The sequence below is a fragment of the Herpailurus yagouaroundi genome, unplaced genomic scaffold (assembly GCF_014898765.1).
Source record: "Herpailurus yagouaroundi ecotype Mexico unplaced genomic scaffold, PumYag 202, whole genome shotgun sequence".
Classification (NCBI taxonomy): domain Eukaryota; kingdom Metazoa; phylum Chordata; class Mammalia; order Carnivora; family Felidae; genus Herpailurus; species Herpailurus yagouaroundi.
In genome coordinates, this window is record NW_024412433.1 from 6,402,236 (window position 1) to 6,420,982 (window position 18,747).

The following is an 18,747-nucleotide window of genomic DNA, read 5'->3' on the forward strand; positions in this document are numbered from 1 at the left end:
GTGGCTCAGTCGGTTGAGCATCTGACTTCAGCTCAGGTCATGATCTCGCGGTTCGTGAGTTCGAGCCCCACGTCGGGCTCTCTGCCGACAACTCAGAGCCTGGAGCCTGCTTCGGATCCTGTGTCTCCCTCTCTCTCTGCCCTTCCCCTGCTTATGCTCTGTCTCTCTCTGTCTCTCAAAAATAAATAAATGTTGAAAAAAAATTTTTTAATAAAATAAAATAAGATGATGCAAAAATAGCACAAAAGAGAAAATGCTTCTATGTTTGACAAAACATAACCCACAGAACAACGTACTATACGTTGAGGTAGGGTCTTTTTAAAGAAGGAGTACGGGTCCCCAAATAACATAATGACCAAAGCGACGCCTTCAGACGGCCCAGCACCGCCTGGACTCACGCTTTCGCTGTAGGACACGTCCGTGCTGCGGGACGTGCTGGAGTACAGGGTCCGGGTACTGTCCAGCAGGCCGTTCCTTCTGTTCCTCATGCTGAGCCTGGCACCCTCGAAGGACATCTTTTCTGTGGAGAACAGGGCGGGGAGGGGGTTTAGCTTGAGTCGCAAACAGCAAAAGGACTTCACGAAAAGCCTTGTCACAGGCCCTTTTGCAGAGGGCCCTTTGCTCTGCCCCAGGTCCCCCACCGGTCACTGCACCCCCGCCCTGCTCTTCTGGCCTCATCCCCCACACCCCTCCGGGACCTGCTTGACTTCCTGTCCTCACGGCCCCTCCGGCCTGGGGCAGGGCCCCCCTGGATGCTGCTCTCTGAGGCGGGGCCCCGCATCACAGACCACCACACTTGGGAGTTTCTCAGTGGCTGCTTCCAAGTTAAGGGCTTTGTAGTAAAACCATAAAGAACAAACCGTGACAATGGCTTGTGTCAGCCGGAGGAGGGGGCCAGACTTTGAGAAGGATCCTGGCCTTGATCCTCCCCGTGGTAGCAGGGGCCGAGGGCCTGTGTGTCTAAGGTGGCTCTGGGACTCGGGGCCGGCACTTGGGCCCCAGGGATACCTGGCAATTCCCTCTCGGGCCTGGGAGCAGGCCGTCAGCCCAGGGGACCGAGAAGCCTCAGCCGCCTTGGGGAGGATTCCGGGGCCGCCCCTGCTCTCCTGATGCCCAGACGCCCCCATCCCCACCTGCGGGGACTGCCTCGGACCCATGGGGAGGATTCCGGGGCCGCCCCTGCTCTCATTACTCCCAAACCCCCTCATCAGACCTTCAGGGCCTCCCTCAGACCCGGAGCCCAGGTTGCAGACAAAAACACCCACGGCTACTCCCTCCACTTCCCTGTGTTGTCTGGCAGACACAGCAAACACATTTCTAGAACGAAAGCATCATCCTTCCCCGTCTCCCTGAGTGTCCTCCTCCAGCACGAAGCTGCCACCCATGATGGCCACACCACATCCAGGGGCAAGTCCCACCTCCTCCCCGGTCGCTAGCCTCTCCAGGAGCCCACAGCTGCCCCCGGGGCCCCACCCTCTGTCTGGAGCCTTCTTCTGCAGACCCTGTCTGTCTGTCTGTCTGTCTGCTCAACCTCGGGGCCTCACGTCTGCACCGCTTCTGTGGGGAGGTGCCATGTGACCCCCAGGCAGAGGCACGCCCCGGTGACTCCTGTAGCACCCCTACTCCCCACCCAGCTGCCGGAACCCCTGATTCGTTTAATGATCTGTTTGGCTCCTGGACCAGATCTGTCTTGTTCAGCATTATATGCCCAGGACCCGACAAGGCACACAGAGGTGATCTGTACAAATATGTATTGAGCGAATAATTTAAACGAATAAATAACACCCCCTACTGACCCCTAAATCCTCCTCCTGCTTTCACACAGCCTTCCCTGGGTGTGGAAAGGTCTGGACCCACCACCGCCCAGCCGGTGTTCCTGCTGTCTCCGGCCCAAGGGCCCCTCCCAGGCAGCCTCAAAAGGCTCCCACCCCGCAGAGACTGGAAGCTTCTTTGAAACCCACTCAGAACAGCTGGTACAGGCTGTTTAAAACAATGAGTGCTTCTTTTACTTCTCTCCCCAGACATTTGAAAGAGAGGCTCGGAGTATTAATTGGTACTTCACATACATTATCGTAAAACCACAGATCAATCCTGCAAGGTATTTACTGTGATCCCCATACAGCAAATTGCTTCTAAGTAGGGCACCAATGGTCAAGAAATGATTTCATTTGCCCCACAATGAAAAACTGCTTTTTTTTTTTTTCTGCAATGGGAAAAGGTGTTTTTTTGCTTTTTAATCACATTTCGGTCAAACAAGACACAGGCAAGTCACGTAAGATGTGCAGGGGGCAGCCCTGTCCTGGCACGTCCAATGCCTACATGAGATACTTGTTTCCACCTGCTCTTCTGAGGCGAGCTGATGCTCAAGTCGATTGATTATGAGTTTTAGGCCTTCTTCACGACATCTTATGTCACAGGTGCTCTGGGTGATCGTCCTGAACGGGGTCAGGGGTTAGGGCGTGGGGGAGAGAGGAGCCAGGCATTAGCAGAAGGGGCTATAGGGCAGAGGGCCACAGGGAAAGGGCAGAAGAGACACCCGGGGGGAGAGCCTGCAGAGTGAAAGGAGGGTATCCAAGGCCCCCACGCCCAGGAACCCCGGGAAAGGGCGAGTGAATTGGATAGGCTGACAGCCAGGAGGGGAGGAAGGAAGAAATCACACCAGGGAGAAACCAGCCGATGCACTGGTGCTGTGGAAAATAGGCTCGTATCACCAGGCCGGACAATAGAAAATCCGGTAGAAAAAAATGGGCTAAGGGCTGAAATCCAAATCCATCAAAGAGGGAGCACAAATTGCTAAAAAACGTGAAAACAGACTAATCTTCCTTTCTCATAAAAGCCATAAAAGGCCCATAACAATGAAACTCCACAAGGAGGTGTTTTCAGATGATAATATTTGATGGGAGGTTGGTGATGAGACAGACAATGCCAGACGACTGGGTGGGGTGAAAACCCTTTTATGGCCTTCAAAGCAACTTGGCAGTAAAGTAGCAAGGCATTTAAATACTGTCACCCCAGGGAACCAGCTTTGGAGACCCTAGACAAAAGGAAGAGTCAGAAACACAAAAAGTTGTACTGAAAAGCTGTTGATCGCGGAGTTCTTTCTAACAGGGGCAATCAGAAACAACCTAAATTTCCATTCATATGGGGCGCCTGGGTGGCGCAGTCGGTTAAGCGTCCGACTTCAGCCAGGTCACGATCTCGCGGTCCGTGAGTTCGAGCCCCGCGTCGGGCTCTGGGCTGATGGCTCAGAGCCTGGAGCCTGTTTCCGATTCTGTGTCTCCCTCTCTCTCTGCCCCTCCCCCGTTCATGCTCTGTCTCTCTCTGTCCCAAAAATAAAAATAAAACGTTGAAAAATAAATAAATAAATAAATAAATTTCCATTCATAGAACATTCCACCCAAAAAAAGTAAAAGGGTGGTGCCATTAAGGGGGTATAATTTAATGACGTGGAGAAATTATTATGATTTGTTCCAAATAGGGGGAAAGAAAGAAAGAAAGAAAGAAAGAAAGAAAGGAAGGAAGGAAGCGGCAAGGAATCCTGGTGGTTAAGAGACACAGCTTCACGGACCGGCTCTCGGATGAACCACCAGGCCGCAGACCTTGAGTGGGTCCTTCACCCTCCTGGCCTCCTTATGAAGGCGGCTCAGCGCCTGCAGGAAAGGCATCTGCCTCCGTAGGGAATGTAAATGCCTTACAGATGATGTGCAGAAGGCACCCGGGAGTAAATACACCGAAATGCTAATCACTATATGCTAACGTGGGGGCAGGGTAGGATAGACAGTCATTCGTTTCATTTTTTTTTTACTTTTCATATTTACCAAAAGTAAATACATTGCTTGTGCCGTCTTCAAAATACACTTAATAAACAGGATAAGCCACGAGAGGCTGGGCAAGGGGAAGATAAGCAGTGGCCATAACAATGGCAGTTTCAGCGATGGGGGTTGACAGAGCATGTAGACACCGGTGAAGACAACCGGTGTGGACCTCCCCTCCAGAGGAGCAAACGGGAGGGGGGGGGGGGCGCGATGGCTGACTTGGGGCCTGTTTCAATCTCTCAGAAGAGAACTAGCAGACAGGGGGCAGGTATGATAACTGCGAGAATAAGGGCGTGAAGAAGGAGGGCTTTGTGGGGCAGGCAGGACTGCTGAAGCGGTCCCCACTAACATCGCCAATCGGAGATAAATAACCAATCAAAGATCAAAGGAAAGGAAAGCCAACGATCGCATAATGCATACGGATGAGAAACTTTGGCTGTTTCTTCCCCCTAGCGTCACAGTTTCTGAAACCCTTCCTGGATAAGGAAGTGATTGGTGTTCCTCTCCCGGCGCCCTGGTCCTACGTGGCCTGCCTGACTCTTACTGCGGAGATGAAATAGGGACAATGTCCGGGTGTTCAGGGCTTCACTCAACAGCCGAGTCTAGAGTGTGGTTTTCAAAGGGCATCCTGGGGGCCTCCCTCCCAGCTAAGAGGGGCTGAGGGACGCCACACACACACACACACACATCGGTGGGAGCAGTACTGCCTTCGCCCCATTCACGCCTCCAAGGTCCTAGAAGGTCCTAGAAGGTTCTAGAAGGTGGCCTCTGTGGAAAGGTTTCTGCTGTTGAAGATCAGCTAGAATCCAGCTCCTGAGCTCTGGACTGTTCTGCACACCTGCTCCCCATCACCCAACGGCACTGGCAGACAGGGGCCATCTGAAGCCTCAGTCTCTTGGAATCGATAAGAGAGCCACTACTGAACTTGAGGAAAAGTAAGTCTGTCGATGGTTTACCATGCCCCGAAAGTTGCAAGTGATGGATTTATCCATGACAACCCCCAACGAATGGGAGTTGGAGTTTCACATACAACTTGGGAAATATGATTGCGTCACTCCGAAACTAGAATGCAATGGAAAACGTTATACAACCATGGCATCCAAGTGTATGGTGTTGAAGCCTCACCAAAACTGCCTCTCGGATACTGCTTCTTTCCAGGGATCCGATCTGCAGTATTTGGGGTTCACATGACAGAGACACGGGCTTCCCACCCATTTGGAGGGCACTGGAGTATGAGGCTTAAAAGTGTGAGTTTCAAGTCTAGGACCATCTCTTTATTTTCTCTTTAACTCAGAGTGTATTTCTTTAAATTCATGGAACTCTGGGCTAGGAGTCGGAAAGCAAAGTCATGAAAATGACGGCCCGTGATGTGGATAGAACTTCTCTGATAGAATCCACCAGTAAAATGACAGCAAGGGCACCCCACGGTGTGTAATAACCATATTTGAAGGGGGTGATTTCGTGTAACGCAGACCCTCCATTCACTGTGCTATTCGTCTCAAAAATCGTGGGGTTGGCAAACACATCAGGAAAGCTCAGACATCATACCACAGGCCAGGGAGTCAAAAGTTCGGGCAAAACCAAGAGAAATACTTGTCTTTAATAACGAAAAGTTCAACGTCAAGAGGAATTCAAGTCAACACACCAAGAAACGCCTGTTTATACAATCAAACTTCTAGGGAAGGGCACCTGGTGGCTCAGTCGGTTAAGCGTCCGACTCTTGATTTCGGCTCCGGTCATGATCTCCTGGTTTGTGAGTTGGAGCCCGGCCTCAGGCTCTGCACTGACAGTGTGGTGCCTGCTTGGGATTCTCTGTCTTGTTCTCTCTCTCTGCCCCTCCCTGGCTCATGTGCACTCTCTCTCTCTCTCTCTCTTTCTCTCTCAATCAATAGATGAACTTAAAAAGAAATAATAATCAAACCTCCAGGGAGATGAAGACTGTGTGGTAGAAAAACAAAACAAAACAAAACAAAAGCAAAGGCTTGGAGTCAGGAAAAACCAAGCTTGACACAAGGCTCAAGCAGCATTGGCCTGTGGATGGTCAGCATTACTTGGGACGAGCCCACAGCAGCTCAGCACAGTGCTTGGGTGCCATTAGCTTCGGTGCTTCTGTCCTTACTGCCACCATGGGTGTAGGGACTTCAAAAGAAGAATGAATAAGGTGTCACAAGAAAAGCAAAATGGCAGGAAACACCACTGATTCTTAAGCATCGTGACCCCCTCCCCTGCCTCACCCACGAGGGAAACGTGTTCCATCTGCTCAGCTCCTGGGGCTCATGGGGAGTGAAAAAATGAGAGAAGCCTAGAAAAGCTGAATAGACTTATATTGCAAAGGACCCAGAGCCAGTCACAGGAGAACAAATGTGGAAAATGGGAGGGGGAGGCTCCGGAGAGATGGTAGGGGTGTATGAGGGGAGCCGGGTGCACAGGGATGCCGCCGTGAGTAAGGCCGTCGTGAGACAGGTAGACAGCATCTTTTGGACTTTTTTCTGAGTTCAACCATTCCTCTCAGTTATCTATTGCCGTGTCGGAAATTACGTCAGAACATAACTACTAAAAGCGGCACGTACTTTGATCTCACGGTTCCTGCAGGTCGGGAACCTAGGCACAGTTGAGGTGGGTTCTCTGCTGTCGAGGCACAAGCAGAGGCTGGGGTCTCATCTGAAGGCTGGATGGGGGAAGGCCCTGCTTCCAAGCGCATGTGGTTGTCAGCAGGGTTGAGTTCCTAGGGTCCTCAGGACCTCACTGGCCGGTGGCTGGAGGCCACCCTCAGTTTTGGCTCTGTGGGCCTTCCTATGCAGCAACTTGCTTGGTCAAAGCATGCCAGCCCATAAGGTAATAGAATCTGCCACAAGGCAAAGTCACTGGCTTTTGTAATGTCATCATGCGAGTGACATCCCAAATCACCTTTGCCATATTCTATCATGAGAAGCAAGTCAGAGTCCTGCCACATTCCAGGGGAGGGGACCACACACGACACAAACACCAAAAGGCAGGGGTCCTTCGTGGCCATCTCAGAAGCCTGCCTGCCACTGTGTCCTTTCATTCACATTTATTTCCAATGCTCTTGCTATGTTGGACCTACATATCTTTTGAATAAAATATTGTGCGAGACCAGTCCTAAGACTCTTCAATTTTATTTGGGTCCCGTACATGGAAAAATCAAAGCGGGACCCCCTAAGGTATCTGATTGAGCAGCAATGCTAAGGAGGAAATCCAAGTAGCTTCAGGAAAGAATGACAGAGCCCCCGCAAACCTGACCCTCACTGCACTAAGTCAGTGTTGGGTCAAGTTTGTTCATCTGCCCGCTGCCTTCAGGTTACTCTCTGGATGACTGTCACCCAACTTCCCCCAGCCCCACGGCAGTCCATGTAATCCGGGAATTAGACCCAGCTTGTTATTGTCAAGTTATTCTTTTTAGATTGTATATTTGTATGTATGAGAATACTTTTTCTGTCTATGTTTTCGACCCTCTTTCAAACTCGACCCTCCATGTATCACTGGTGTCCCGGTGGGAGTCCATTCATTCTGGACTTCTCCACCCTGGATTCATCTGTCTGCGTTGGCAGGAAGTCCCTGGGGATGACTTGAGAGGAGCGACTCACAGGAGGTGTACATGGGGTACTTTTTATTCACGTGAATGTCTTTTCGCACATGAAGAGTTTGACAACATTCTCCCCCCACCGTAGAACCTGTTCTGTTCTTATTAGACTTTTGGTCTTGTAAAAGAAAACCCTGAGGGCAGCCTCATTTTTATTCTTTCTTCCCAGCATTTATTTGCCTTTCCCTCTTCTTCTATTTTTTTTATATTTATTTATTTTTGAGAGGTGGGGGGTGGGGGGGTGGGGAGAGGCAGAGAGAGAGAGGGAGACACAGAACCTGAAGCAGGCTCCAGGCTCTGAGCTGTCAGCACAGCAGGGCTCCAACTCCCCAACGGTGAGATCATGACCTGAGCCTAAGTTGGAGGCTTAAGGGACTGAGCCACCCAGGCGCCCCTCCCCCTTATTCTTAAATGCTAATATTTTATTGACTCCTGCTAGCTAGTGGCTTAAAATGTTTACTTTGTGAACTCTTTTTACACGCAAACTCAGGTTTGGTTGTTTTGGGTTTTTTGCAGCTCTACTAAGCCTGTTGTTGGTGTTTTCTTATTGTGTTCTGATTACAGCCCCCCCTGGGTGTGAATGGCTCCAGGGAGCACGTCGCCTCCCCAGTCAGTCCCCGTAATGTGTAATGAAGGCAGTTGTGACCAAGACAGAAGGAGAGGGTTTGCTCAGAAAAGAAGTCTCACGACCCAGCAGCGAAGTGCCTTCCCGAACTGACTCCAGTCCTCTTTGTGCATGAAACTGGCACCCTCCTCAGGGGTGGCAAACACGGGCACCATCGTGGCACCCAACATCAAACCAGAGACTGTGCTCAGGTATCTGGTGGACACGAGCTCAGTGTCCTACACAGTGACCCCTGGCAGAGTGGGAACAGCACAGGCTGAGGCTGAGGACATCGTGAGGCTCTGCCCCATCAACTCTCCAACCCGGACAGGAGCCCCTCGGGGCAACCGCGCCACCCCTTGCTGTGGCCATCATGTGTGAGCCACGGGGAACACGGATAGATGTGCCATGAAAGTAACACGCCTTTCAGAAGAAGAAAATGATCCCTGTAGAGGAGACACCATAGTCAAAAGGTCAACAGGATAAATCTTCCTCCCTGGGCTAATGAAAGAATTGGGTCTTTAGTACAAAAAAGTCCCACCAAGGGGTGCCTGGGTGGTTCAGTCAATTAAGCACCCGACCCTTTTTTTTTTTTAACGTTTATTTATTTTTGAGAGACAAAGACAGAGCATGAGCAGGGGAAGGGCAGAGAGAGAGGTAGATGCAGAGTCTGAAGCAGACTCCAGGCTCCAAGCTATCAGCACAAAGCCCGACACGGGGCTTGAACTCACAAACTGTGAGATATCATGCCCTGAGCCCAAGTTGGACACTTAACCAACTGAGCCACCCAGGTGCCCAAAGTGTCTGACTCTCGATTTCGGCTCAGGTCGCGGTCTCATGGTTCGCGAGTTCGAGCCAGGCTAAAACAGTGTGGAGACTGCTTGGGATTCTCTCTCTCCCTCTCTCTCTCTCTCTCTCTCTGCCCCTCCCCTGCTGGCTCTCTCTGTTTCTCTCAACATAAACATAAACATAAACTTTAAAAAAAAAAAAGAAGTTCCACCGAGTTGCATGCCAGGCAAAATTAATTGGCTTAGAGGTGTCTTGGTGACATCATTCAAGGATAAGAATAAACACAAAACTGTACGAGCAGAAAAAAATAAGGTACGAGAGGGAGGGAAGTAAGCCTGGCATCAAACTTCTCCTCGGTGGCACCATAAGCCGGAAGATGAAGCATATGTGTATTTTTTAGAGAGAATAGACAGTGATCTAGGAATTACATGCTCAGCCAATTCAGCTGTGAGCGCCCCAGAGAGGTGCGCTTGGGAACCAGAGAGCAGGGGACAGGGAGCCACCCACAGGGCTTGAACCAGTTCTGGAAGGGGGCAGGGTGGGGGGAAGAATCTAAATAATAAATGGAAAGGCGCCTGGCTGGCTCAGTCCATTGAGCATCCGACTTGGGCTCAGGTCATGATCTCTTGGTCCGAGGGTTCCAGCCCTGCGTCAGGCTCTGTGCTGACGGCTCGGAGCCTGGAGCCTGCTTCAGGATCTGTGTCTCCCTCTCTCTGTGCCCCTCTCCCACTCACTCTCTCTCTCTCTCAAAAGTAAATAAACATTAAAAAAATAATAAATAGATAATAAATGGAGGAGACATGGGAACAACCTGTTTGCCTCACCGTCTAAATGTTTATTTTGTCCTAGGTGCGCAAAGTTTGGAAGAGACTTACTGAAAGATTGCTGGGTACAAAGGAAGCAAAGAGCAATTCGCGAGCAGAGGGTAAAAGGAGAGAGACTCCAGACGTGCGGGGCTGACCCAGCACATGGAAAGCCAGCCTGCTGGGGCTGCTAGAAACTTCCTGCAGCCTGATCTCGCTGGGGGCCTAAGCAAAGGGGTGAGCACGGTCAGGTGCAAGAAAGATCAACCCCCCCACCACCCCCCATGCCCTGAGCCAGCAGCCTTCAGGGTACAAAGAGTTCCTGGGTCGGGGGAGGGGGTGGGGCCGGATGGGTGGGACGATAAAGCGGGCTCCTTCTAGCGATGGTGAAACAGTTCCAGAACCTGACTGGTGGTGGTGGTTACCCAAATGTGCTCCTGCTAAAATTGAATAAAATGACACACGCACAGAGGAGTACATCTCAGTGAGAAATCTGAGTGCAGTCTGTGGGTGATACCGATGCCCGTTTCCTGGATTGGATGCTAGAGCATAGAGCCCCGCCCCCCCCCCATTGGGGAAAAGGGGCGAAGGCTACTTGGGACCCCTCGGCACTATTTTTCCGACTCCCTGTGAATCCACCATTATTTCCAAATAATGATTTGAAAGGGCAATGACTCCCGTGTAAAAGGAACACTGGGCCGCACAGGGGGAGCCACCCCAGACGGAACCCAGCGCCCCCAACGCACCAGCCTGGGGGCCTGTTGCCTCTAAGGCCTTGAACGCTCGTGGAAGTTGCTCAGGGAAAGCGGTTCCCGGAGCGATGGGCCCCAGGGTACAGGCACCTGAGAGGCTGGCCAGATGGAGGACTTACCCGTTTAACTGTGCGTGATCTCAGCTTTCAGAGTCTTAGCAATCTCTCGATTATTTTTATTGATGGCCCTGACACTCAAAGATTGCGGACGGACGTTGCCTGAGTAGAGAATTAAGACCCAAATGGACTCTGAAATGCCATTGGCGGTTTCACAGTTTCACAGTGGGATCGCGAAGGCACAGATGCCCGCACACATCAGGCCCCACAGCAGTTCCCAACCAAAGACCCACGGTGTCTCCAGTTGCCCACGCAGAGAAGCACATGTTCTCTGCACAGACTGAATGGCTGGGGGCCTCATTAAAACTCAGCTTGCGGGGCCCCCGAAACTGCTCGTCAGCTCCGAGGTGGCCCACAGGCTCTTTATCTCTAACAAGTTCCCAGGTGCCGCTGGGGCCCCTGGTCAGGGGACCCCATTTACAGCACCGGCGACCTCACCCAGGACACTGCGAATAGTCCCCATGACCCTCTCGTCTCTGGCTTCAATCCCAGCTCTTCAGCACTTATCATTGGATCTTTTTATTTATTTATTTTTAGTGTTTATTTACTTTTGAGAGAGAGAGAGAGACAGAGTACAAGGTGGGGGCGGTGGGGGGCAGAGAGAGAGGGAGACACAGAATCCGAAACGGGCTCCAGGCTCTGAGCTGTCAGCACAGGGCCCGACGCGGGGCTCGAACTCACGAACTGCGAGATCGTGACCTGAGCCGAAATGGGACGCTCAACCGACTGAGCCACCCGGGCGCCCCGGGATCTTTTTAAAACACAAGCATGTAACTGGCGTGCTTCAGAGACCGTATCGTGTCAATCTGGGCTCGGGGTTCTTCTGTGGGTCATAACTTGAATTTACGGACAACGCAGTTTGTCCTGCAAACACACGAGACGCATCCCCATCAGCCGTGAACGGCCCCCTCGTGCCAGGAGAAAACAGTGGCCGCGTCTCACGCAAGGTCTGTTACGTGCCAGGCGCTATGCTGAGCTCTTAACCCTCAGTCCTCCTGTGAGTTAGATGATTCTTATTCCACCGCTTAAACGGATGAGGAAACCAAGGCACAGAACGTTATGGATGCCACATTACCACCTCTTGGGGAAGAGACAGACTGTCATTTACACTCCTTTCATACACCGTTAAAATTTAAATCGAGGAGTAGAAACCTCGAGGGGGAGAGGTTGGCCTAATGCTCTCTTCACTACTGGCGTTCACGACTCATTCCGATTCATCTAGAAATCACCCATTCCTAACAGAATACTCCTGCATCCTGCGAGCCCTTTGCAAAACCAAAACTCAATCTGCTACGCGATCGTCCGGGTACAAAAAGAGCATTGGGCATGTGTTTAAAATTATGGTTTCCCTGCCTCTCGCCACCAGGGAGACAGGTGGTCTTCAAGCAGGATGTGTTACCTAAGTCTCCGTGTGGCAAAGGAGACCACAGGGCAAGTTTTCCTTATGTCACCCGAAATGAGAGGGCCTGTCTCGTTCGTGCTCCGAAAGAATGTTCCAAAGGGCCGGTGCCGAAGCCCGACCATCTCCACTGCCTCCACTCCCTCAATGAATCAATTATTCATAACGGTGAGTGATACTTGCAAAAGCTTCGGACAGAAATGACACCATGCGGAGACATCTTCTCCCTTCTTGTTTTCGCCTCAGCCCTGGAGGTTTACCCGAGAGTTACGGTGACCCCACAAGGGTTAACGTGCGCCTCGCCTCCCCCGTCTGGCTCACCCTGGAGGACTGAGATCGGTGTCTTTGTGGGAATTATCCTGCTTTCCCAAGGGGCCGTAGTTTTGTCAGTCACATTTCTGAAGTTTGCATCGATGGGTAAAAACGGGGGGAACGGTGAAAACCCAGGGGAGCTCCTAAAATCATTGATCCCAGGGTCTCCGGCCCCAGAGAGGAAAGAGGAGAGAGGTGAGTCCCAGCAGCAAATGAATTTGAAGGTGCTAGTTGCTGAGAGCCCCCTAGAATAAGGGGGAAAGACCAGGGGTCCCTCTATGCCTGGAGCCCTGTCTCTTCACGGGTACCGGGAATAACATCAATTGTTAGGCAAGACAAAGAATGAATACCGCGTGATACCAACTTTGTTCCAAATTTTAAAGAACCATAAGTCAAAAGTCACAACCCTGAAAGAAAGTGCTTTACACTCTCGAGACACCGAGGAGCCAAAACCCCCTACCGTGAGGGGGTCTGTATTCTGCTGAAGAATCTTAACTCTGAGAAAGTCAGCGCCGGCAGTCATGGGCTCAAAACCGAATAGAAATGAAATCTTTAATTATTCATCCAACCCCTCAGTGTTTCACTTTTGCTTCTAAAGAACACAAGCCATGAGCGTGTTCCGGAAGCTGACAAAAGGTAAGGGAGCGCAGTGTGTAAAAATCAGTCACATATCCTTTTCTCCTTCCATCAAAGACTGTTGACGCTTTGGACACGTTCTTTCTTGATGCTAATTTAGGCTCCCTCATCGTCTTGATTTAAGAAGAAACTGGTGACGTCCTCGATCATCCCATGTTTGGAGAACATAGGATCGCTTTAGACCGTCCGCTGCACAGTTAAGATGCCAGTGCATTTCTTAATAAAGCTCATTTGAGGAAATTTCTGACTCTGTCAATCGGGGGGGGGGGGGGCGGCCCACTGGAATTATATTTTAAATCATTCAGAAACCTGCTGCAGACGTCTACACTTCTAAATACATCCAAACGAGTACTGTATTTATCTGTGGACTACCATCTCGCTTATCCCCACAGCTCCCTGAGAAATTTCCCGTCTTGTCTTCTGTTCCTTCCAAATCTTCACAGATTTCACATCTTCCCAGAAAACCTAAACGATGCCCTTCCCAAACACACCCTATTCGTGCCAATTCTACGAGTCACAACAATCGCGACATTTACGGAGAGACAAAAAAAAAGCAAAGGTTGGTAACATACCAGCTGAGGTAGGATTTTTGTCCGGCAGGATTTGCTTGCACTGGAAGGATCCTGCTGGCCTCCCCTTTCTTGCAGAGGAAGGAGGCTTTTATAATCTGAGCTTTCTCAGCCCCGCCCTCCTCCCCAGGCTCTTGGAAGGAGAGGAACAAAAAAATTTCATCAGCTAAGAGAACACTCGAAAAAGTGATCGCGTCTGAGTGACCAGAGCATAACTAGAGAACACAGTACTTTAAGTGCTAACAGAGTAAACACAAACATTCTCTCTCTTGGCTTGCCAATGTCAGTGTTAAGTCACACTAGCATTTAATTTCTACAATTTATGGCACATCTTAAAAACCACAAATGAAATCGGAAATGTTCATTATGGAAGGTGATGACAAGATTAATTAATAGGTGAAAAGCTTTTAATTGATTAGAAGAAAATCATAAAGGACATTTAATAAACTTTTTTTTTTTTTTTTGCAGTGTCTGTTCAATTTGTCTACACCAACTCAGCATTGGGCTAGCTGGGGTGTCGGGGGGTAGCAGGCTGTCTCAGCAAGGCTAGCTTCATTCACTTGTAGTAACACCTACGCCTTCTTAACACTTGGCCTTGGTAGTCACTCCACCAGCAAGGCTGAAAAGTAATCATCATCAGGGGGCGGCCATCAGCCGTCTTATTGAAATGTTGCACCACAAACATCATTTCAATAGTTTTGTCATAGGTAATGCTCCTGGAGTGTTGGCTGATCTTCCTTTCTTTTTTTTTTTTAAGATTCTTTTAAATGTTTATTTACTTATTTTGAGAGAGTGAGCCGGTGCCACACGAGCAGGGGAGGGGCAGAGAGAGAGAAGGAGAGAGAATCCCTTCAGAGCAGAGCCCGACTCAGAGCTCGATCCCATGAACTGTGAGATCATGACCTGAGCCAAAAATCAAGATTTGGACACTCAACCCACTGAGCCACCCAGGCGCCCCTAAGATTTTATTTTTAAGTAATCTCCGCACCCAATGTGGGGCTCAGACTCACAACCCTGAGGTCAAGAGTCACACACTCTCCCTACCGAGCCAGCCAGGCGCCTTGCCTGTTCTTGGTATGACATATTTATATATGAAGTATGTGCTATAGGCAAGAAGTGAGAGGATAGTATAATTTTAAAGTTGATTACATAGTACAAGCAAATGCAGAAGTGTTAGAGATTGAACATAAGGAATGTCAGGGGCGATTTCATCAAGGCAGAGGGATCCAAGCACGATCTAAAAGGAGGGATAAGATGCCATCAACAAAAGCAGTAGCTCCTATAAAGAGCATGTTTGATTCAGAGGGAGAAAACCCCTATGACAAAGAGAAACAAAAAAACTTAATGTAGGACCACAAACTAATACTCTGAGGGTCAGGCAGGTCATGAAAATGAATGGAGACACCAAGTGCAAGGCAATAGGGAAGAGTGGGGACTATGGAAAACTGGGTATGACCCATACTGCATTTGAATGAGGACCCGCATGAGAAGAGGTCTAGCAAGAGACAGAGAGAGAATCAGAGAACGCTCAAAATCACCCTTAATGTGGATCCCAGGACTAAAACTCCCACCCTCCTACAATCTCCTTCCCTGACCCCCACACACCTATGCATACACACAGAGCCCCTGGATCCCATCCTCTGTTTCCTGAGCCTGCAGTCTACACAGCATTCTTCTAGGTATTTTCAGACATAAAGGAATCAGAAGGCAGAATCTACAATCTAGTGTGAAACTCAGAAAATGAATCGGAAAGGACTAGAAAGCTAGAAAATTATAGAGACTGAAGTCCAAAGTGCAGATAGATGTGCTATGCAGGAATACTGGCGGAAGGTGATGCGGCAACCGTCACAGGCTGGCAGAGAACAAGCTGATAATAGAGGGGAAGGGCGTGATGTGGGCAAACCGGGTGGAGCATGGCCTGTTCAGCAGGTGAAACATTATAGAGCCCATGAGCGTCTTGATTGGAGCGTATCTACGGGGAAAGACTCAAAATCCATGTTGCCGAGTGATTGGCATAGGTTGCAAAACTGGGGCGAACAGTTTCCTCTTGGGTTTAAAATATACTTTGAGGGGCGCCTCGGTGGCTCAGTCGGTTGAGCGTCTGACTTCGGCTCAGGTCATGATCTCGCGGTCGGTGGGTTCGAGCCCCGCGTCGGGCTCTGTGCTGACAGCTCGGAGCCTGGAGCCTGCTTCGGATTCTGTGTCTCCCTCTCTCTCTGCCCCTCCCCAACTCATGCTCTGCCTCTCTCTCTCTCTCTCTCTCTCTGTCAAAAATAAATAAAACATTAAAAAAATTTTTTTCCATAAAAAATAAAAATAAAATATACTTTGAGAGAAGGACCAAAGAATATGGAGGCTGGGGTGGGGGCTGAGGCGGAAGGGCAGTGTTGGGGAGAATCCACACTGCGATGTCATGGCACCCAGGAGTAACACCATGATGGGCTTTGAGTACAAGCCTGGGGGCTCGGATTTGATTGGACGGGCGGTCCCCTGTAGGTCCTTAACAGTGACAGCAAGAGTCAGGCCTACGCTGAAGGTCACACACGGCACAGACTGGAGGGGTCCGTCTGCAAGGAGGAGGGTCTCCAAGGATGTGGTCGCTGGGAGGTCCAGGGAAAGACGGTGCCTTCTGAGAGTGAACAGGGCAGTTCCACACCCCAGGCCTAGAAGCCACACCTACCATATGTCTTCTGCCCCCAGAAGGCTAGAAGCAGCCCCTGTTCTGGGCCCAATGTGGGTTCCCGAAACCCCATCCCTCAGAATGTGACTGTATTTGGAAATAGGGTCTTTCTGACAGAGGTCGAGTTGAGATGAGGTCTTTGGGGTGGGCTCTGACCCCATGTGACTGGTGTCCTTATAAGGAGATGAGATTGGGAGGCTGACACACACAGAGGGAAGACCGCGTGAGGACACAAGGAGAGGACAGCCATCTGCAAGCCAAGGGGAGAGGCCTCGGAAGAAGCCAAACCTGATAACTTGATCTTGAAAAGTCAGCCTCCAGGACTGTGAGGAAAAATCATCCAGCCTGCGGTATTTATTATAGCGGCCCTGGCACAGCCCGGAGGTCCGGTGTAAAGGGGGTCGTTGACCCGTCCCTGGGAATGGCGGGGACCACCACGGGTGGCCCAGGGAAGAGCAGAGAAGCCCCCTGGGAGCCTGTGGCCCCCCCCCCCGCCCCCCCCCCCCGTCAGCACAGCCAAGTCACCCTATGCAGGGTGACGGAATGGGCTCTTCCTGTAACATTGGGAGCCCGGTGGCCCTGTCCCGCCTTCAGAGTGAGGCGGGTCAAGAGCGTGTGGGCTTTCCTCCTTCACTGTCTGATTCTTCAACCAACAGGTTCTTTGTTCTATCCCAATTTTCACCCTAATTCCGAACTTGTGTCCATAACAAAGGATCCTCCTAAGGACCCTAAACAAGTTCTAGTCAAGTGTTTTCAGTACCTCTTGAAAGCCTTAAGTGAATGGATCCTTGCTGCAAATGCTCTCATGTCCTGGAGGAATGGAGACAGAGAAGTCTCCACATGGGGACACACTGGGACGGAGACAGAGGTGGCATAGACATATAGGTACGCACGCGGGAGAGGCACAGATGTAAAACCTACGTTTGCCATTCTCCCCAAGACTTAACAAAATGCCCAAATTCCTCTACCGATTTTTTTTAAAGACCTTTTATTTATTATTTTTTTAAATTTATATCCGAGTTAGTTCACATACAGTGTAGTCTTGGCCTTAGGAGTAGAACCCAGTGATTCATCTCTTACATATGACACCCAGTGCGCATCCCAACAAGTGCCCTCCTTAGTGCCCAGCCCCCCACTTAACCCCACCCCCCCACCCCCCTCCCCTACAGCAACCAACCTCCCCTCAGTTTGTTCTCTGTATTTCAGAATCTCTTATGGCTTGCCTCCTTCTGGGTTTTTCTCTTATTTTGCCTTCCCTTCCCCTATTTCATCTGTTGTGTTCGAAAGAGCACATGCACCCCAAAGTTTATAGCGGCACTATCAACAATAGCCAAAGTACGGAAACAGCCCAAATGTCCGTTGACGGATGAATGGATGAAGAAAGTCCAGCGATCAAAAAGAATGAAATCTTTCCATTTGCAACAGTGTGGGTGGAACGGGAGGCTATTATGCTAAGCGAAATAAGTCGGTCCGAGAAAGCCAGATATCAGATGGTGTCACTCGCATGAGGAATTTCGAAAGACTTCCTAAGAGAGGCTAGGTCGTTGCATTACCTCTCAGTGCCAGAAGGTGGCTCCTCTGAGCAAAATCATGGCTGCAGCCCAGCGGTTTTCCCGCACCTGTGTCTTCAAAGCAGGGTTCGTAGGTGACTACTGACAGGGGCCAAGCATCTTCCTCCAGACCCTTCTTTGCCTCACAAGGCGAGCAAAGCCTGTCAGCATGCTCCCTGCCCAATCTGGAGCCCTGGATGCTCAGCTTTGCTTTTCCATTTTCTGCGCCGGGAGAAAACTTCGAAACTGGATGGACCGGGGATGGCTGGGGGTCATGGCTCCACCACAGTGTGCACACACTCAGTGCCAATGAGCCGCACGCTTGAAAACGGGTGAGATGGCAAACGTTTATGCTACGTGTGCTTTGCCACAATGAAACGTAATTTTTAAGAACACAGAAGGAGGGGCGCCTGGGTGGCTCAGTCGGTTCAACCTGCGACTCTTGATCTCGGCTCAGGTCACGATCTCACGGTTCGTGAGTTCGAGCCCCATGTCCGGCTCTGTGCTGACAGCGAGAAGGGGTCTGCTTGAGATTCTCCCTCTCTCTCTGCCCCACCCCTGCTCACACACACTCTCTCTCTCTCTTAAAAATAAATAAATGAACTTTTTTAAAAATCTGCAATTCAAACAGACAAAGCAAACAGGGCAATGAGGTGGGGGGGGGGGGGGTGAGTCTTTTGAGGAACTATTTTCACCTTGACTCCAGCCCGAGTGAGCTTCAGCTCCTGAGTGTCACAGAAAATGAGACAACGCTGCGTTCACACGGGAGTCAACTTGGCCTATCTGACCTCTCTCCATCCCATTTTAGAGCTCGAGGCACTAAGAGCCCATTTCCGCCCTTTTATCCAAATTACCGAAACTTTGCTTGAGGAGACAAAGTGAGTTCTGAGTGATTTCTGACCACTTTGATGTGGTCGCCAACTGCCAGGGGGGGATACAACAGGCCCACTTGGGTTAGCCAAGCCCTCTCACCTCCCGCTCCTGGGGACGAGAAACCCACCCCGAGACGGGAAGGATGCTTGAATGCTACTTAAAGGCATGGTGGCCACAGGTGATGGAGTGTAATGGAAAGACAACGTGAAAAGCGGTGGACAATTAGGATTATTAGAAGTACTATCCTC

The 18,747-nt window shown here is 50.4% G+C and overlaps 1 protein-coding gene across 1 annotated transcript in view; it reads right to left on the reverse strand.

Moving 5' to 3' along the window:
* Positions 1 to 13,458, reverse strand: part of TRPM8 (transient receptor potential cation channel subfamily M member 8) — a 96,190-nt gene extending 82,732 nt beyond the window's left edge. The window contains exons 1-2 of the mRNA XM_040450613.1: positions 13,400 to 13,458; positions 399 to 520 (exon numbers count right to left, since the gene is read on the reverse strand). Of these exons, the coding sequence (XP_040306547.1) occupies positions 399 to 515 (117 nt within the window). The 5' untranslated portion in view covers positions 516 to 520; positions 13,400 to 13,458. The remainder of the gene's footprint in view (positions 1 to 398; positions 521 to 13,399) is intronic.
* Between the last annotated feature and the right edge of the window lie 5,289 nt (positions 13,459 to 18,747).